Source organism: Leptidea sinapis, chromosome 43, assembly GCF_905404315.1.
Source record: "Leptidea sinapis chromosome 43, ilLepSina1.1, whole genome shotgun sequence".
In the NCBI taxonomy this organism is placed as follows: Eukaryota; Metazoa; Arthropoda; class Insecta; order Lepidoptera; family Pieridae; genus Leptidea; species Leptidea sinapis.
This window is the reverse complement of record NC_066307.1, coordinates 3795729-3817898: the sequence shown is the minus strand read 5'-3', so window position 1 is coordinate 3817898 and position 22170 is coordinate 3795729. Positions and strand designations below refer to the sequence as shown.

At 33.9% G+C, this 22170-nt stretch overlaps 1 protein-coding gene across 1 annotated transcript; it reads left to right on the top strand.

Moving 5' to 3' along the window:
• The first annotated feature begins 5264 nt into the window (after positions 1-5264).
• On the top strand, positions 5265-21751 carry LOC126977087 (uncharacterized). The gene is made up of 4 exons (XM_050825781.1): positions 5265-6029; positions 15164-15383; positions 17897-18089; positions 20111-21751. Exons 1-4 carry the CDS (start codon positions 5418-5420, stop codon positions 20250-20252), a joined length of 1167 nt encoding a protein of 388 aa, XP_050681738.1. The 5' UTR covers positions 5265-5417; the 3' UTR covers positions 20253-21751.
• The last annotated feature ends 419 nt before the right edge of the window (positions 21752-22170 follow it).

Sequence of the window (22170 nt, the reverse complement as noted above, 5' to 3'; positions counted from 1 at the left end):
AACCCAACAATAGTGTGCTTTCTTGGGCGGTTTTTCCAGGACGCTACGACACGGGTATCGTGTATATCGGATATAAAAAGAGCTTACATTTTCTTAAAAATCCGAAACGCTTCTATTATTCCTCTGATGTTCATGGAGCATAAGGGCGGCGGTGATCACTTAACATCAGGCAAATCGAACGCTCGTTTGTCCTCCTTTTCCATTAAAAAGTTACCTACTTCTATGCTTCCAACAGAATACAACTTTATTAATATAGAATTAATTGCTCGAGTGCATTTATTATTGTACAATAATAACAATAACACAGCATTGTGGAATATTATTTCTTAATAATTAGAAATTAGCGTACTGCAGGTTTTAATAAGAAATTTAATAGCAAGGTTAATTAAACCTATATTTCCAAATAGTAATCAATTAGTCGCGGTGCCCGGCGCTGTGGTAATACTTTTTGTTGTTTTAATTAATTTAATTGTACGCCCAATATTGAAATACCTATAAAGTTCAATATTGACTGGTATTAGCGACAATAAATATTTTTTAGAAGATATTACAGAAGCAGAGTATTACACGTTGATAACGTGCAGTTGGAATACAATTACAAGAATTGATTCGAAGTACCATCATAATTCAAAAATAAACTGAACCTTCATATTTTTTAAAATAAGTAATAAAAGAAAATTGTACTTAGTAAATTTTATTGAAGTAGGCGTTACTTTGCGGAAATCCATAATTATACAAATGATTTAAGTTTTCTTTAGTGTTAATTCCGCCAATATTTGTTTTTTAAACAATTCGTCTAACTGTCTCGCGCCAGATTTTGGCGAGACAACATGTCCTGAGGATGCCTCGTGTAGAGGCGAAACACGTGTTGAATTAAAAAAAAAACAAATATTGGCGGAATTAACACTAAAGAAAACATAAATCATTTGTATAATTCTACTTAGTGTTAAGTCCTTCACTATTTTGTACAGCAAAGTTGATACTCAATAGAGGTTGAATCAGTGGTTCACTGGAGTAAATGCTCACTCGAAAAAATTCTTCATTTTTCTTTAATTACATGTTCATACAGATTAGTTGAGGTAAAACGGAAAATTATATACAACTGCTCGTGCTTCTTCAAATGAATTTAATTTTGGATCATTTGTTCGAGGAAATAACCAACAAAAAGCAAAACAATTGTGGACTGTATTATGTGACGCTTTAGATTCGTCATGGTTCATAGAATTAGCTGATGAGAATCTTGAATCAAAGGCATAAGTGGCATTTGTTTTCTCAAAATTAATTCCTTTAGAATTATTTTTGATCTAATTTCTAATATACTAAATGCTACTTCCGCTTCGGAAACAAATGGCACTCTGAGAGAGAAGAAGCGGCGCAAGAAACTCTCCCAGACTTCTTTTTAATAAAAATATACAATATTGTACTGTCATTGCTATTGCTATAAAATAATCATACCTTAGTCCCAGGCTGTCCCATCACTTAGATATTCAGCTGTGGAGTAAAAGGATTTACTACAGAACCATTTTTTTAATAAAACATTTATTTATAGATAATGCCTGAACAGTGGCTGGGACTTTATTATAAAAGTGTATACATTTACCCTTAAAGCTAGCTATTATGTATCTTATGAAGCCTACTAGAATAAGTTACAAGCAATCCCTTATTTCTAGTGTTATAACAATGAAAATTACTATTAAGAGCCAAAAGGTTACGATTTTTTTGTATGTATATTAAATTTTCATAAATTTACTGACAATGAAGAGTCATAATATTTATTTCTTTAAATTTTTCTTTGATAGAAATTATATTCCATTATATCGCGATGTTCGAGCTCACGACGTCTGCTGCAGTTCCTACTCAAGTGTTGTTCTATGTTGTGAATGATCTCTCTATTTTCAGATTCATTTCTTTTCGTTCATTCGCCAATATCCAACATTTTGATGGTAATGAATTCAGTCAACACTCATTTTTCACTTTATGATCAAATGTTTAATTTCGAATGGAAAAATGATACTTACGAAAAATATATTTACTTATATAAATTTAAGTCAAAAAATGCTAGTTCACGTTCCTTCACACTTTTATATTAAATCAGATTTTTGAATGATTTTAAAAACAAACTTATTCTTGTCTGTCAGCAATTTTAAATTACCATCATTTCATAATTATGTCGGCAAAACCAATTAATGTTTATAGCACAGATATTATTTCTGAATATTTTTATCATTTAAATGACTTTCTAAAACGTGCTGCTTTCTAAGTTTCTGCGTAGACATTAAGGAACTGCAATATTATCTGCACAACTGCCGCGTAAAGAAATCAAACATTACCAGCTATAACCCACTATTGTGCCTCAAATATTGAAAAGGAAATAAATAAATTGTTATGAAAATTTTGTGATGTTAGTTATAAATGCTTGCTTTCAAAATCATTGGACGGTAAGAGATTGCCCATGTCTTTTTTTATATTTCGCCTCTCGCTGCTCAGACTGGCAGGCGTTAAACTAAAGAGCTTAAAATAAAATTTTACAGTTTACAATAACAATTATAAAATACACTATTAAAAAAATATTGTTTATTATATTTTATGAAATACAATTATATAAGTGACTTGACATTTCATTATTTCATAATGAACGTCACGGACGAGTAAAAAAAGAAGGACTCCGCGCCGTGATATTAGCAAGTGAAGCACCTTTATGCTAGTGTGTGTGCGGTTACGGGGGATACCAGTTACACAATTTTTTCTCTCTTAAATAATCAATATCCGGACGACCGAGCCTTGCTCGGATCTTTAGGAATGTACAAAACTTGAACAAAAAAAAAACTAATTGGACATCTGGATTCGAACCGGGGTTTTCTGCTTTCCGGATCACCCAATGAGCTATTATAGTCTTGTATCTAGTAGCGAAATTTACCTTTGTATTGTAATGTTATTGTAGCTGTTTCTCATTAAAATACGGATAAAACTACATTTATTTTAAATTGAAACCTAGCTAGATCGATTTCTCGCCCCCGAAACTACCTCTATACTAAATTTTATTAAAATCGTTGGAGCCGTTTCCGATTCAGAATATATATACAAGAATTGCTCATTTAAAGATATTAGATATATGGCCACAAATACTTTTATAGTATCGTTTTACACTTTTTCATAACGCACGACGGCAGTTTTAAATATTTTATTGAGACGCAAACTGATCTGTCACAAACGATGGCAAATCTCATAATGGCGGCCGATCGGCTTGTATTAATGTAAGTGTGTGCGTGGGGCTATGTATTTACTCGTTTACCGGCTTGTTTTGCTGCTTCACTGTTATGTCAGGTGACACGGAGTCCTTCTTTTTATACTCGTCCGTGAATGAACGTATGGATTTTCGTGTAGCTATAGTGATAGAAATGTGTTTAAAATAATTGCAACTCAATCGTTTTGTAATATTACGTAAACGTTATTATAAAATATAATCATCTTGTCCGTCAGGTCATTTCAGATAAAAAACGTCCCCTTGTATTTCTCAACTCAACGACCTGCAAACTAAATACTTTACAATAACAATACAATACAAATTGCTCAACTTTTCAAAATACTGGTCAAGGTTTGTTGCAGAAGTGTCTGCAATCGATCTTAACTTATTTACTTAATAGCTTAACATCAGGGCTTAGACCAAGCTAACAGGTACAAATTTTATGTATCATAACTTAATATAATGTATAGAAATGCGTCTGCATTTCTTCAACACAAATTTTCTGACGTTTACGACATTTGTAATTTTTTTTGGTTTCTACGACCATTATTAGGATAGGTAAAGGGTTCAAGCCCGTACAGCCGTATTCATTATTTAGTAATTAATTGTCAAAGATCGTCGCAAGATTTTTACAATATTGTTCTTTCTACATACGTAGAATAGCACGAGGAATAAATATTTTTAAGGATTTTTGCTTTGTTAGGCCAAAGAAGTATAACGTCTTGCGTGCATTCATAAATATAGACACACACTCTTTTTGAATAAGCGATGTAGATTTACATCATGGACTCCAGAGTCTTTTACGATATTTTCAAATAAAATTTATTTTAAAGCGCAGAGTTGACAAAGATATAAATTTTACTTTATCATATTATTTACAATATTATAGATTATAAGTATCTGAATCCACATCATCAACGAAATCGGAAGAAAATATAATGCATTCAGTTTTAACACGGATCGGCCGTTTCTCGTGGGAACTTGAATAAGTTGTCATCTCAATTTAATTAACAGATACACTCGGGAGATAAGTTATCGGTAGTTAAGTCAATAATCTCAATCTGTCCCAATATACCCGATAAGTCATTCTTATAGCCTTATATTGGGACGCGTGAATTGCAATTTCCATACAAACTGTATATCGCTGTTAAGCTATACGTCGTCCCAACGATAGTTAGTATTTTTTCTCAAGTAAGAGTTAGACTGAATATTGGGAACAGCCGTAAGTGAAGTTAAATAAAGTCCGAGATGAGAAACAAAAAACAAATTACTTACGAGATGTTTAGTAATAATAGGAACCTACCCAGTGTTATATTTTGTTTGGTGGTACGGAACCCTTCATATAAGTCTGTGTTAGTGTCTTGTTATTATTATATTTTAATGTCTTATGTCTGTTCATTCAGTGCGCGTGTAATTATTGTCAAGATTTTTTTCTTTTGCACTAAGTACTTCAATTCTACTCAAAATTCTTGTTAACTCATAATATAAGTACATAGTTTCAATTAAAGTTATTTTAAACGTAATTGTTATTTTGATGATTTATTTAATTATTAAGATTATTACTGTGTTCTTTAAATTTTAAGCTTTTATTTTGATTATAATTATCTCAGACGCAAATTGTTATACGACAAAGTTTTAATAAAATAGTCGTAGATTATATCATGAATATTATTACCTATTAGGTATCTAAATTTAATCCCATTTAAGAATTTATCTCACGCACGGATGCTAATTCTTGATCGTTATTGTATTCGTATAATAATTTGATAATAGTGCGTAAGACATCATAATCACAAACCGTTACATTATCTGACGACGCACTAATATCTTAAATCAGTAAAAGTTTGAATAATTCACGGTCACCGTTATCCAGTTCGATACACTGAGAACGATTCCGGTGAGGCGATTCGCTTCAGCTTAAGGACGCTTTCTATGACCAGTGACCAGTGACCAGTGACCAGCCCACCTCACGCGGCCGCCATCACGTCGACGAGTGACGAGTCACGGGCCGCCCGCCGCAGTTCCTCGTGCGCGCTTCCTCCGCGCTAACGCCCGCGAGTCCTCCTCACTCGAGTGTCCACTGTCCGGCCACTCCCGACTATAAAGACGTGTCGCACGCTCGGCATCACCTTACCGGTCGCTCGACGGTGAAAGGCCACACACACACCTCAAGATGCGAATTATTTGGCTGTTGGCTCTCTCTCTCGCTGTTCTTCAAGCGACCGCCGATGAAGACGAAACGTGGGTGGAAGAAGAAGATCTGGAGGACTATAATGACTACAAAGATTATGATCGATACAAACGGAGCGTGGATGGCCCGTTCGATGAGCACATCCGCGTAAAACGCCGGAACAGGCGTTCTACCCGACATCCTAGACAAATACACCAATATGAAGTATATGAACCGTTCGAGGAGGGATCATATCCCGCGCCCTCGTACCAGGAGATGTTGGCAGCCAGTGCAGGCCACTATCATAGAACTTACTACCCGACAAACAACCGGGTCGCCCGACATCTGAACGGTCAGATACCAGCGGGGCCTCTAACGTTTGGAGTGGAACCGTCCGATCCCATCCATATTGTCGCAGCTCCTGTCCATCTTGCGGCCCCTCCTGCAGATACAAGTCCTGTGCACTTCGGCAAGCCAGCTGAAGTTGTAGGGTTAGTGGAACCGGCGGCAGATTTGTCTACGGCTGCGGGAGGACACCACCCTCACGTGGTAGGACATGAGAAGTCGTTTGGCCATGCGCATGATGGAAGTCATTACGGGGAACACGGCGGCAAGGTATGTTAGTAAATTAAATTAGGTATGCTTAGAGTGAAAATTAAAATTTGGATCATTGGTTCTGTTCAGAGAACAAAATTGAATGTAAAACTCAAAAATTTTAAAAGGGAAGTAAAAGTTAAATAAACAACATTTGGCATAGTATATTGGCTTAGAAGTATTGGAACGGATGTTATGAGAACTAAAAATAACATTATAATAATAGAATACGAAAATGTCAAAGACACCAGCTGTGTAGTTATGTTGGCTGTGAAATAAATAAACATATTAACATACATAACGTGCACAGTGCTAAATTACTTGCTGAATAAATCATGTAGGTAAAGTTATCCACGCTGATACTATACTATAAAATAATTTTATGCAGCCTATTACATGACGGTATCTGTGAAATTAACTTATTTCGCTAAGAAATTTTAAACCAAAAAGATACAGAGTGATATTGAATTAAAACTAATTTCCTAATGGTACTTGTTATGTACAATTTTCTAATATATTTTAATATAAATAATTAAATTATATAATTATTTTTAATAAGGCATACACCATTAAAAGGCATAAAAGGCATTTATTTTTTCAAAATTTATTCCTTTAGAATTCTTTTTGATGTCATTTCTAATAACTACTAGATACTACTACCGCTTCGGAAACAAATGGCGCTCTGAGAGAGAAGAAGCGGCGCAAGAAACTCTCCCAGCATTCTTTTTTGCGCTCTTTTCAATAAAAATATACAATATTGTACAGTCATTTCTATCGCTATAAAATAATCACAATCTAGTCCCAGGCTGTCCGATCATTTAGATATTCAGCAGTGGAGTAATTTACGACAGAGCCATTTTTTTATAAAACATTTTAATTTATTTATATATAATGCCTGAACAGTGGCTGGGACTTTATTATAGAAGTGTATACATTTTCCCTTAAAGCCATCATGTATCTTATGAAGCCTACTAGAATTAGTTACAAGCAATCCCTTATTTCTAGTGTTATAATAATGAAAATCACTATTAGACCCAATTTAAGTATAATTATATTTAGCAAACAAATACCTCTTGCCCACGTAAATAATCTACATGAAAACTTTATTTAATTTGGTAACTATTTTGCTTGGCTAGTGTTTCTGATTCGGAAACAATATGACGCAAGATTCTTTTGTATTGGTCACGCTTTTTTAGTACCGAATCAATACATTGATGTCACAAGAAATGTAAAGTTGTTTAAGTATTTCAAGACCATAAGACGGAAACTGTACTAGATATTGTTATATTTATAAATTAATTCGTGATGCCAATAGACAATAATTTCGACATTTAATATTTGTATTATAGGTGTTAGGTGCCTAATGCAGTTTCAATACGAAATATATTGGTCTGGACCGGTAATAATTACCACAAACTTCAAGATACCTTAGAGAAAATATTTGTTCTTTTTTTAGTTTATTACCTAACTTATTTTAAAATGTGTAAATTGGATGATTTTTTTATGAAATATTTTTATTTTACTTTCTTAAGTTTAACTTATTGTTAAATGATAATGAAGAATGAACCTACGCGTATATAATATGTACAAATAGTATGAACAAATCAGTAAATATTAAAAAATATATAACGTGTGTCTCATGATAATTATAATTTCAATGTTCAATGGTAAATACTTTTAAATTTGTTTGAATACAATCGCCCACAACACGTGAAATATTTAACAACTATTAAAATATATTTTAATATTAATACATTAATATAATAGCGTCACTCATGTTCTGTTTATCAGTGATATGCTGCAAATCAACGACATTCAAGACAGACAAACTTGTGTCTGAAATCAAGTTATGCTGTTCCAAGTTTTGTTATGAGCTGGGAACATTCAGTTCATAACAAGAAGACAGAAGTTCTTGCAGTCACCACTTCAAAGTCTCCTTTTGTAATTAACCCTCAATTCGTGATCACTCCTCCAACTGCTAGACTATATTGGCATGCTTGGCGTAGATCTCGAGCGATTGCCAATTTCGTGGTCGTCTGGAGGGCAAAGCCAAATTTGGCTTTGCCCTCCAGATGACCACTTTGGAGCCAATTGGCTCCAAAGAAACTGGGCGTCATTAATAGAGCACGGTAATACTACAAGCCGGCCCACATACTAGCGCTCTACAAAGCGCAGGTCCGTCCATGGAGTATTGCTGTCATCTCTGGTCTGGCGCACCCCAGTATCAGCTCAATCCATTTGACCGCGTGCAACGTAGAGCAGCTCGAATTGTGGGGGACCCAGTGCTCTGTGAACGGCTGGATCACTTGCCGTTGCGTAGAGAAGTCGCTTCATTGTGTGTCTTTTACCGCGTTTATCATGGGGAGTCTTCCGAAGAGCTGTTTAACCTGATTCCTGCTGCCGAATTCCACCTTCGCACGACACGCCACAAGTTAGGATATCATCCTCACCATCTGGATGTCTCCTCCACAGTGCGGTTTTCTGAATGAATGAACTTCCTTGTGCGGTGTTTCCGGGACGGTACGACATGGGTACCTTCAAAAAAAGCGCGTACACCTTCTATAAAGGCCGGCAACGCTCCTGTGATTCCTCTGGTGTTGCAAGAGATTGTAGGCGGCGGTGATCACTTAACAACAGGTGACGCGTACGCTCGTTTGTCCTCCTATTCCATAAAAAAAAGATACACTGATGTGTTATGATATACGTAATATGAATTTCACCACCGAACATTACATCAAAATGCGAAATTAATTTTGACATCTGGCAATCTGTAACTGCGTGTTTCGCGAGAAACTTATTTCCTCGCACAGTCACTTTGTAGAATCAATTACCGGCTGCAGTATTTCCGAAGCTATCTGACTTTGGGATCTTAGTGGCTAGAGCATACTCGTAACTCAAACCTCCGAGCTCTTGGCCTCTGTTATTGTGGAGGTCCATTGGCGGTTGACTTATTCCTTTAAAAATATGAAGGTCATTCATAATCATCTCACTTGGTCTTAAAGCGAAGAGTAAGCAGAAAACACGCAAACATGGTGTTTTTAGACAAGTTTAGTGGTGAAAGTATAGCATTTCGAGCTATGAACACTACTTAGGTTGTAATAGGTAGGTTGCTAATGCTTGCTGTTGGTTATAGTTAACACTGCCGAGCCTTTTTGAACAACCACTTTTCTTTGAAGTTAAACAAGTTTTTTGGCATGGCATGACGCATTTTTTTGGTACTTCTCTCAGAAAAGTTAGAGTTGAGTTTTAGACCCATGACTATTCCTGGATATCATGGCGTTGCTAATGTCGTTACCGTCTTCTCAATAATCTTTATAACTTGACACATCTGTTCCACAGTTTTAATACCATATATGGCTAAGTCACTATTTGATACTTACCATCACTGAAGTCGGATAGTGCCCAAATTACACTCTGCTAAGTGAAATATTATGGAAAGAGCTTAAACGTAAACTCAGTCATTCTGCTAGCTAAAATTTTGCTGGACAATAAAACTTATCAGTAAATAAAAATGTCTGAACTTTCTGTGAGCACCTAACTCATCAGTCCAATCAGTCAATATTAGGCTTTGGGACAAGATTCTTAGAATTATTTATCTCACTGTTTCTTACACTAATCTTGATGATCAGTGTCGCTTTTTTTAGTATGAATACTTCGCAAACGGCCAAATCTTTTTCCGACACAAACAAAGACCGTTTCTTTGTACCAAGTAATAGCCCGGTACACAAAATTTAAACTAACACCAATCTACTCTGTGATACTAAAAAAACAATTCCGTTCTATTATCACCATTTTAATATCACAACAATTAATTAACTAGTAGGTATAACACAATAAATATTCATGAAAGAATAACATATTCCAAATTCAAACGAAATATGTTTTATTTTTAATTGTAACACGGATTTACTATTTTAAAATATGATAACTTAGAAATATTTTGATGTTAGTTGGTTGTTACAAGTGCGAGATCAATATGTGTACCATATGTTAACTATTTATATTAACTTTAGTTACATTTTTGTTGGTGGTAGTGGTGGTGTTGGAAAATCGTGAAATTTATGAATTTTTTCTCAACGCACATTTATAAGGTATTTAGATTTTTGCATGAGTCTTTATATTCTTAATACTACTACTTACCTCCTTCGTTCCAAGCGCCTTCGATCTGGTAAGCTGCTGTTGCAGTTCGACAGATGTTATTTTTTTAATTTTTCAATTAAGATACCCAACATATTTGTTAGATTGTGATAGTCTGACAAATATTAGTAGATAATGATTGTTCCTGGTTCTATAATCAGAGGAGGTTGTAGGACGGCGGAGCCATAGACGTTCCTCCGTAGTTCGCGAGGTCAATCGTCATTGGTCACAGTCTTGCTTTCACTATCATAATTCTACACGGCTCGGGGCTCGGGTTCCAGTGTCGTAAAGTATTATTTACTCACAATTTCTAATGGATTCTATTACAAATTGTTCGAAATGAAAACTTATCTTAACTTAAGCATATGATTATATAGCACACTATACTATAAAAAAAAAAAACACAAATAATAATATCTAAAATGTGTTTTGTCATATTTAATGTTAAAATCGCTGACCTTTGGAGATAAAATATAATAAATTTACTAACACAATAAGTATGAAATCTTGACCTCGAATCCCTCATCGAGCACAGGATACTTTTAGATTTCGCAAAGTTAATATAATCAATCAGACTAAAGCGATAATCGCTAAAATGTCGTTTGAAAGACTAACGGCCGTTTTCAATAACGTATCGCTAGTTACGGATACATTACTGTCACCGTTTACGGCTGTTCCCAATATTCAGTCTATCTCCGTTTGTGGCCTACTTGAGATAAAAAATCGTAACTATCGTTGACTTTTTTGTCCCAATAAACTTATCGACGGTAACTCACCTTATCCGTACACGCTGTCTGTCAATGTGACGACGTATAGCTTACCAGGGATAGAAGTTTGTATGGAACAGTGAACTGGCGATAAGAATGACTTATCGGGTCTAATATTTGGACAGCTTCAGATTATTGACAGCTAATTACTAACAATAGAAGGTAGTAATTTATCTCTATCTGTAGATAGTATATTAAGAACGGCCGTTAATGACTAGATCTAATCTATCCATAGTTATGTCCAATATAGTTATAGTCCAATGCTTTATGTCGATAGGTTATTGAAATGTAAGTAAGCGTAAAAGGATAGATTTGTCTACCTACCAGGGATAGATAGGTTATTGAAAACGGCCGTAAATGTTTTAATTATCAAGAAACCCCATAATATTAAGTCTAATAAATTTTAACGATTAAAAGTCAAACTACGACTTATAAGCGACTCGTATTATGCTATAATATATCTATAGATTTTTTACAGCGAAAGTATATGTAGTAATAGGAACCATATATACTAGCTATACATAGGAACCTGATTCGAGATGGTCACAAAATTGATAATGCTGCATCACATCTTACTACAACGGTATGTATGTATGTCTCTGTACATTAATTTGTCTGTCTGGTCGAGTGAGTACCAGCAGTGTCGTGATGCAAGATGATACGGCGTTCACTTATATTTTACGGAGTTCCTCAATAACTTCCGGTAAATAAATAGTCTTCACGCAATCATTATTCACGGTACGACGCTTCTCCAAAGAAAAATTAGTGTACGTGTGCGTGTCTAGTTTTATCAAAAACGAAGCAATTTCCTCTTATTGAGCATGGCATTACAACAAGTGATGGAATTAAAGTAGTGTTTATGTGTGGGATCACTGAGAGAAAAGTTACCAGTGGGAGGCTCCTTTGCACAGGAAGCCGGCTAGATTATGGGTACCACAACGGCGCCTATCTCTGCTGTGAAGCAATAATGTGTAGACATTACTGTGTTTCGGTCTGAAGGGTGATTGTGAAGTGAAATTACTGGACAAATGAGACTTAACATCTATGTATCTAGGTGACGAGCGCAATTGTAGTGCTAAAGTTTACTAAAATCCTGTAATGGGGCATATCAATTACCATCAGCTGAACGTGCTGCTCGTCTCGTCCCTTATTTTCATAAAAAAAAGTTCACGCCAAAATATTTCTGTATGATTGATTATATTTGATCCATTCTTATAGTCATCGTCTCAGTAGATCGCATCGTTAGCAAATTTATTAATATTAGCAGGTTATTCTACTAATAATTGTCGGTTTCGGTAAAAACTGGGCTTAGGGATTATTTCCCCATCACATTCTCTATCAGTCATAAAATTTTCGTACAAAAATTCTTTTAAAATATTAAACCATAAAAATAATAACTACGTTTAAAAAAACCGACTTCAAAAATTGAAAAGAACTTATCAAATGACTAAAAAAATTATTTAATACACCTCTTATGCAAACCTTTACCTTTAATTTTAATAAAATTCTATTATTTATAAGTGCTACCAATTGATAGGTTTTAAGTCAGTGCCAAGCCCTAAACAAAATAAAACTTAATATTATAAACAGCTTACTTACTGTATTTATTTAGGTTATCTGGCCACGCGTGTCTGTCCGTGTGGGTTGTTTTGATCGAGACGAAGCTATCCCGCTCAAAGTCATGCGTGGCGAGTGTAGGTACCATTATTACATTTGGCTTGGCACCGACTTGAAAGCTATCAATATGTAGCACATACATATAATAGTATTCTATTAATATTAAAGATGAAGGTTTTCATAAGAGGTGTATTAAATTAAATTTTAGTTATTTGATACGTTTCAGTTTTTGAAGTCGGTTTTTTTAAACGTGGTTTCTATTTTTTACGTTTTAATGCCGCTTAATAATAATATATAAACAACCTGAATGAAAACTCCAAAAAAAGCCGTACACAGAAAACAATTATATCATCCAGGTAGGCGAAAGTTTTCATATAAATGTTCATAAAATGAAAACTAGTGGACCAAACTATGTACATTTTTATGGGACCAAATGGCATCTATTTTGCATCAAACAAAAGAAGAATTACGTAAATCGGGTCATGAATCTCAGAGTAATAGGTGTACATACATAAAAAAATACCGATCGAATTATTGATAACCTCCTCCTTTTTGAAGTCGGTTAAAAATTAAATACAATTTAAAGATAGTACTAAACTTTATGCCCAATAGTTTTCCGTTAATTTTAAATATATTCAGTTTTCCATGAACAGTAACCATTTCCATTGGAGGTGTTTCTATTCGTGCTCCTATTGTTGCTAACTTCTATGATCACTTATTTGGCAATTTGACTCCTATTTTAAATACAGTGAAATGCTTTTAGACATTATAAAAGTCATTATCGAATCCAATCATCAACATGCCCCGTTAATGAATACAAAAACTATGAAATCAATAAAGAAAGTTTTCTTTTGGAAAAAAAGTTCCTTATGGGACGATGCGGAGGGGTATCCTAGCCGGGCAAAAACGTCCGGAACGTAAGATTATTAGTATTTATATATAAATAATTGACAAGTAACAATTATTGACATTTGACACATTTCGGACAAATTACATAGGTTGTTTTATTTATTTATATTTTAGCGCATTGGTAACAAGGCCAAATTAAACCAAAATACAAAAGACGAATATTTGAATTCATATTATTTAAATAGGTTTATAACTGCAAAATTACATTGATATAAAAGCAAAACATGTACATTATGCATACCTTTTTGATGTTATTCAAGATAAATTTCTTTGACTATTACGTTGCGCGCGCACATCGACATCTAAAACTTAAAGTTTTCAGAAATTTTCTGACATTTGCGACATTTAATTATTTTTTTTTTGGTTTCTTCGTCCATTATTAGGACAGGCAAAGGGTTCAAGCCAATACAGCCGTATTCGTTAATATTCAATAATTAATTTCACGATTTTTACAATATTGTTCTTTCTACGACAAAATTTTTATTTTAAGGTTTGTTTTCTTACGCCAAATAAGTATAACTTCTTGCGTGCATACATAAGTATACACATACTTTATTTTAATTTTAATGGTGGAATTCAGAGGAAACTGCCCATTTTTTTTGGTAAATCAGTTAAATTAATATTTTTATAATTAGGAACTTCATTCCTATTTGACACCACACGGTTTATAGGTTTTTTTATATTTATATCTACGCTGATGAAATAGCAGGCACACATATTATTGTGACTATCCGATTCCTAACTAAAAATTATTATAATTAATCAGAGCTAGATACAGCGATCCATGACATGGGAATGTTTGCCAAGTCTTGTAGTAGTATATTCATCGACGTGCACGTTACCACATATTAAATTACTACTCATATAATAATACTAGTAGTTGCACGTTGCATTCGCAATTAAAGATTTTATCTCAATAAAATGTTTAATAGAAGAATAATCATTAACAGAGAGTTGTCATACTGAAACATACAGGGCAAGCCTGTCAGCCATTAAAATGGCATAGCGACATCCCATTACGACATTAGGCACGGACGCACGCCGATACAAATATTTGATTGTCAATATTGGAATTTTTGTATTTATACGTCATTAATACACATTACATAGCTTTAATTCAATAGTATAATATAAAATAAACATTAGTTTGTAGGTACCTCTCAAAAAATTACATTTAAATACTATTATTTTTGGCCAAAGAATTCTTTTAAACTATAAAAGCATTTATCTATTAGCCATAATTTTAATTTTTTATGCATGCCAAGAAAGGGAAGATGGACACAATACTCAAAATGAAAGTGCATCAATGTTGACATTAGTAGTATGGGTACTAGTAATATTTCCTGTTTCACGGAAATTATTAATTGATATAGCGCTGTAACGTACTCGGTGTAAGTAAACTTTATTTGCATTATTTAAAAGATATACAAACAATGATAACATTTATTGACAAACCAATCTAGAATGTAACCTTAACTATATAGATTTATATCTATACTCTTAACTAAAGCAGTTATCTAAAAATAAATACATAAATAATATAATATAATTTTTTCTACATTTCGAAGTTGGTGGTAATTACTATTTGAGATCAATATATATCTCGTATTGACATTGCATTAAGTATAATATAAATATAATATAAGTATTGAATGTCGTAATTTTTATGTTACCTTTGCTTCAACTTCAAAGTGTTCTAGACTTTGAGACTTTGATATATTTCAGGCATCGAAAGGTTCAAATTCAAACCACTACTTGGATAAAGGCAATAAAGGTCACAAAATAGACGAGCTCCACCGCAAGGAATACGAAGAGGCTGCAGGCAAGAAGAGGAAACATCACGACCGCGCTGGCCACAAAGGTAGCCACGAAGAAGAGGCTTTTGGACAACGAGGCGCGCACTTTGGAGAAAAGAAAGCCCACAAGAAAGGCCACAAGACGAAAGGTTAGTGTCCAAGAAGACTTATACTTTGTTACTTAGTGGGCGTAGAATTAATATCCTTACATTCGAAATTGTAGATGTTTCCAATAGACACTGTTATTTTTATTATAATTATATTATAAAAAGTTATTTAAGTTTGTAACTGAATAAATAAAAATAGAAAGTTCCAATACAATGTTGCGTATAACGTGAAAACAGTACCGTACAAATCCCGTGAAATTACATAATTAGTCTGTCGAATTAAATCAATACCAGGTCAAAGTATTATGCTCACTCAAATGTAACAAAATAACTTTATGTAACAGGTGGAACACTTTCTCTAACCTCCACTTAACAAAGACCGCTGACGGCGACACCGCATTCTATCTCAACAATACAATCTAAGCCACACGGAGCCTGCAATTTGTAACCGTCATGCTTTTATATTTTGACATAATTAATTGCACACTTGCTTACTAAATTTCGTGCACAATGTAGTTAGCCATTTGCAAATGCATTCTATTCTGTTGAGGATGTTGCGCAATTTGATCGTACTAAAGTTATTATTACTAGAAGTTAAAGGCTTGCAGATGGTTTATCCAGACATTTTGATGATTTGTATTGAACAAATTACTGGAGCATAATTATTTCCTGTTTAAATTTTTAAGATAGATGTGGGTGACTTGTTTGCAGGGAGGCAATACATTCCAATCATAACATGAGTGCACTACCAATTGATAGCATTTTTACACATTTAAAATGAATAATAATATAATAAGTAATATTACTATCCACACGTTTAATAATAATAGCCTTTATTGCTGTATTAAATTATGCTCTACAATATAATTTGGCAACCAGTTTGCTTACTGTCTTGCATGTCCTTGGACATAGACCTCCTCTAGCATCTTCCACTCCTTTCTATGTCGAGCCACAAGCAGCCAGCTTTACTACGTTTATCATCATCCCATCTGTTAAACTGTCTTTCTCTTCTTCTTTTATCGTTAAATGATAACCACTGTGTAACTCTCTTTATCTATTTGTTCCCTTTATCTCTGCGGATGTGTCCTATCCATTTTCACATTTGTCTCTTGCTGCAACAATGGCATTTCTAAACTTGGTATTGCTTTTTATTTCTTCTTATTTTATTCTGTCCTTTAATCGAATAATGCGTTTAATAAGTACTTTAAATTCTCCAAATTTATGTTTTTCAAATAAGTCTACACATCTCACGCTGGTAAGTATACTGTTGTATGTATACTTATGCTGTAACTGCATTGTTAAGTAATACTTTTAAAAAACAAATCCATTGAGTAGCCCTGCACGTCCCATAGACCCATATTTTAGATTGATGATAAGATGAGAGTAAATGATGACAATTCAAAACTTTTTTAAATACTATCAACTAGAATAATGATTTATGAATATTAGATTACTATGGATAACTGAAAAACTATAATCATTTAACAATTTACAGTCTACATTTTCATTTGTGATTTGTGTTCAATAGCAAACTATTACGATACCTATTCAGTGCTATTACTAATCTATTGGAATCATTTACTTGTAACCACAGCTAGAAAGTTTTTGTCTTCAATATCAACCAACACTATTGATCGACAGATCGCTGAGTTGATTTGAACAGCGAGCGAAAGTGGTGTTAGTGGCAATTTGGGAAATCCAAAATTCGGTCGATTACGTGTTTTAATGTTCGATGACGAGTTGGACTAAGCGAAAAATATTTATAGACAGGTGATGCTTAAAAAATGTAATAAATAGAAAACTAGAGTAAAGTAAGGAGTAGAATAAGGTATATACATATAAACAGCGTGGCGCTGACAATAACTGAACACGCAGAGAGAACTACTTAACCGTTAACATGAAAGAAATTAAAAGTAAATTTATATGAAATTTAAGCTTTCAAACATAATTCTAATAAAGTGGGTGCTACTCACTTACGAGGTCTGCTACGGCGATGGCGGCGTGGGACAAGTTAAATTTTACAAATTGAAATAATATCAATATCTTGAATAATATACTCTTGAAACAATTTTAAATTGTAGACAATATAATAATAATAATAGCATTTTACGAATACAGTATTTTACTACCGGACAAACCTGTGTGGTTTTTCGAATATTATTTATTAAATTGTAATTCTACATTTCTTAATAAATAACTATAAATATGTAAGGTTTCGTGATTCGCTGAAAATGTGTAAATGTTTTTTTCTGTTGAAGAAAATATATTTAATTTATTGATATTGAACTACGCCTTCAATGTTACATCCATAGAGCATATATACGTCTAGATATACTATGAAAGCTGTGAAAACGTCGAAAAAATTTAGTTTAGAGTAAACCTCTATTTTGAGCAATGCCCGTACACTAACACAAACTATCATACAAATCGCGAGTGTAAGACGTAGCTGGTCACGCACACCAAAGAATTAAACCGTAAAAACCGAAAAAAAAGTTTTAATCGGTTGTCTAAAAGCAAGAGAGTTATTATTTTTGTAATAAGTAAATTATTTGCAGGTTTCCACAACAAATACCATAAAGACGAGTTCCACAAGGAACACAAGTTCTACGACGACTTCCACAAGGACGGTGAGCACCACCGCTACGGCAAGTTCAACGCTCGCCACGCCACCAACGAAAGCGGCAAGAAGAAGGCGCACCACGTCAACGCCGGACACGACTTTATTGAGAAGGGCAAAAATGGCTACAGGTACAGATACAGATAACAGTGGGAGGCTCCTTTGCACAGGATGCCGGCTAGATTATGGGTAACACAACGGCGCCTTTTTGGGCTGTGAAGCAGTAATGTGTAAGCATTTTCAGTCTGAAGGACACCGTAGCTGGGACTGGGCAAATGAGACGTAGCATCTCATGTCTCAAGGTGACGAGCGCGATTGTAGTGCCGGAATTTTTGTTTTTTTTGAGAATCCTGAGCGGCACTGCATTGTAATGGGCAGGGCGTATCAATTACCATCAGCTGAATGTCCTGCTCATCTGGTCCCTCAATGTCATAAAAAAAGATAACTTACTATCTCACTTACAACACCGCATAAAGTTATTTTCGGACTGAAATATTATAATGAATTTTGTAACAACACTAACACTATTTTAGAATGGAAACCTTCTTTGGGCTTCCTGACCACTAAATATCGTCGATATTGGGCTGTTACGCTGAGCTGAAACTTTGAATTTTATAAAGTTTGCTACCTTTGTAGACGTAAAATTTTTCTATTATGCCGGTTTTCCATCCCAAATTTGGTTCAAATGTAAAAAACAAAAACGATCCCAGATTCGACATCCATATTGTTGAAAATTGAAATAATAAATTTGCACGGCGGCCATCTTTGACTTATTTTTTCGTTTCATCAAGTTTCAAATCACAACGATTCTAAAGAATTTTCACTTCGTGACGTGAAAAAAACGTGTGTATTGGAAATGTAACATGAAAGATTCATAGAAATACATGCTGCGATGTGTGAAGTATTGTCACTTATTAAGTATCGCTGATACCAAAATCATTTTGTGATCTTGCTGTCGACGATGTTTTCAATATGACCACAGTGTGCACCTGTGCTTTGTCATGCTAATTTATAAAAATATAAATGAAATACTAGCTGACCCAACAGACGTTGTTCTGTATATAATAAATAAAATAATGTTTTTATATGAATTTGTCAATAATATATCATAACATCAAAAATTACTTCGTAAAATATGCACCCTGCTGTCGTAATGAAATTGTTTCACAGCAGAACTGTCAAACCGTGCGTCAATAAATTCTCTCATAGAAATTATGTATGGACACATCAAAGGAAAAACAAATTGGTTGTTTTTATTTAATTTAGCAGCATTTTCCTATTTATTCACCTTTTAAACCTTCTCTGGTCTTCCACAAATAACTCAAGACCTAAATTTGCCAAATCGGACCAGCCGTTCTCGAGTTTTGGCGAGACTAACGAACAGCAATTCATTTTTATATATATAGACTAGTGGACCCAACAGACGTTGTCCTGTACACACGTCTTAAATTTGAAAAATCTGTCCAGCCGTTAGGAGGAGTTCACTAACATACACATGAGCAGGAGAATTATATTATATGGACGTAATTAAGAATCTAAACCAATCTCAAATTCACTGAAACAAACAAAAAGTCATCAAAATCGGTCCAGCCGTTTAGGAGGTAGTTTAATTGGGAATCTAAACCATTCTCGAATCCACCTGAAGACACACACCAATCTCAAATACACTGGAACACACAAAAATATCATCAAAATCGGTCTAGCCGTTTTGGAGGTAGTTCAATTGTGAATGTTAACTATTCTTGAATCCACCCGAAGACACACATCAATCTCAAATTCACTGGAACACACAAAAATCTCATCAAAATTGGTCCAGCCGTTCAGGAGGTAGTTCAATTGTGAATCTAAACCATTCTCGAATCCACCTGAAGACACACAGAAAGTTTCAATAAAATCGGTCCAGCCGTCTAGGAGGAGTTCAGTGACATACACACGCACACGAGAATTATATATATAAAGAATAGATAGATTAATGCCTGATTATATCTTCGTTTGCAAGCTAACAACTAATGTTCTTTTATTATTTAACTGCAATAGTAGTTATGTTCAGAAGTTAATTGTTGTTCTCTTAAGAAAATATGCCTCATGTTGCACGAACAGAAAATTTAAGTTTACTTTCAAGATTTACTAATTTAAATTAAACTGTTAACAGTAAAAAGGGCCACATAGACGCTGACCATCGCGGACACCATGGAACTGCTGGTCATGACGAGCATCATGAACACCACTCACAACATGGCAAGAAGGGGGGCAAGGAAGGAGGCTCCCACTGGGGGTATGCCAAGAAGAACTGAGATAAATTTGTAGGCACTATGACTTTTGGTATTAAAAATGTTAAATGTTGCTAATTCTGTAAATGAGTTAAATGATAGTAAAGAACTATTGATAAAATAACTGTTTATATTATAAAGGTATTAAAATATTTATTTTTATATAGAGCATATTATTATATGGATTTAGAACAGAATTTAAAAGACGTACATCAGCATCGTTAAAATAAATATTATTTAATCAAATGATAATAATATGTCCTTTCGTATGAATATTAAATCAATTTACAATACTTATTCATTATGTACTAATTAACTGAGTATACCTAATAATTAATAACATATTTTGAATCATTCACTACCGTGTTAGTACTACGGGCGGATTATACTTATAAGAATATTTTTAGCACAAAATCTTAATCAAGGTGAATAATTATAAGTAAATTGAATGTGTAGAAGTACTGGGAAATAATATCTACCCTCATAAATACAGGATGGCCGAGAAGTTCAGGTCCAAAGCTAAAATTTGAAAGCCTCATGGTGTCAATCACCCCTATGTATGTTCTTCGATTTTGCGTAGTTTAGGAGATAATTTTTTTCCCTTTTCATCCGCTTTTTTCACCTAATTGTGGTTTAGGACTTTTTTTTTATTTTTTGAACAATTTTAGTTAATTTTACTGTTGATAATTATTAACTACAGTTGCAATAACCACATAAGAAACTATGAATAGTTTAGACAATGCGGAACTAGTTTAGAATTGGATCGTAAGTTCAGGATAACTGCTCTAGCTTAATTCATGAAAATGTACAAGGTATCAAAAAAAAAATGGGGAGCCTATGGCTTCTACCTATTTTTAAAAACTTCCCAGAACATTGGCCAATAAAATGAGCCAAATTCAAATTGTAGCTTTGGACGTCAACTTCTTGGCCACCCAGTATAATAAATAAAAATAATTTATTAATATTTACATAACACATGTTTCGATGAATAAATTGATGAATACGATTTAGAAGATCGTTCGTTATATAATTAATCATGTTACACTTTAAAGTTGATTTAAAGTTGAGCTTTCATGAATTGGTATGGTACGGCGGCTACTGTGTCTGCTAGACAAGAGCCCTTATTGAGTCCATTCTGCGTGTAGTGTTAGCCAGTTACTCCAACCAGCCCAGCTCCTTCCAGACGTAGCAAGTTTTCCTGGGATGTTCGCAGACTTTCCAATTAATGTGTTATTATGTTTTACGTTTTATTTAATTTAATACCTACTGTAGTGAAGTAATGTTCTAGACTTAAGGATTACTGTTAATACGTTCCTAAACTCAGTATTAAGGTTTAATAAACAGACCAAAATACGTCTTGTAGGGTATTTATATGTATCAACCTTTTCATGTTCTTCTAAAGTTTAATGATGTGTGATTAGTTTATCAAAATTTTCAAAATAGTTTGTTATAATAAATTTGTTTAATTTAAGTGAAAATGTTTTTGTATTTTGATATCTGAAAAGATTAAATAATGAAAAATCCCTTTGTGTTTTTATGGCTTTTAGTTTACTTCGACGCTTGGTCGTGGCAAAACTGTTGATTATTATAAGCCAGGCGGCCCGGCCGGCTCGTTAGAACCCAAACCGTGACCTCTAAGCTTCACTGCGCTCCTTCAACCACGACCAAATGAAATCGTAGTTAATTATTATAATCAAGTATGTGCGTCATGTTGATGTGGGTACATTTTTAATTGGCACCAACTTGAATTTTATTTCATCGATAAGTTAATACTAAGCGCTGCGACTTAATTCAAAGAAGTTTTCTTATTATAACATTTTTTTTATTTTACATCGTATTTTATAACCCAAAAATTGTAACCTCCAATGATTATGAGTTCTTTGTAGTATTATGATCTTTATGACGTAACGTTCGTTATTGCAGGACATTTCTGTCGAGTTTG

Excerpts from the sequence above, each read along its gene's own strand:
- LOC126977087 (XM_050825781.1), top strand. The coding sequence starts at position 5,418 with ATGCGAATTATTTGGCTGTTGGCTCTCTCTCTCGCTGTTCTTCAAGCG. Across the intron at positions 6,030-15,163 it reads ACGGGGAACACGGCGGCAAG|GCATCGAAAGGTTCAAATTC; the intron begins GTATGTTAGTAA and ends GATATATTTCAG. Across the intron at positions 15,384-17,896 it reads GAAAGGCCACAAGACGAAAG|GTTTCCACAACAAATACCAT; the intron begins GTTAGTGTCCAA and ends AATTATTTGCAG.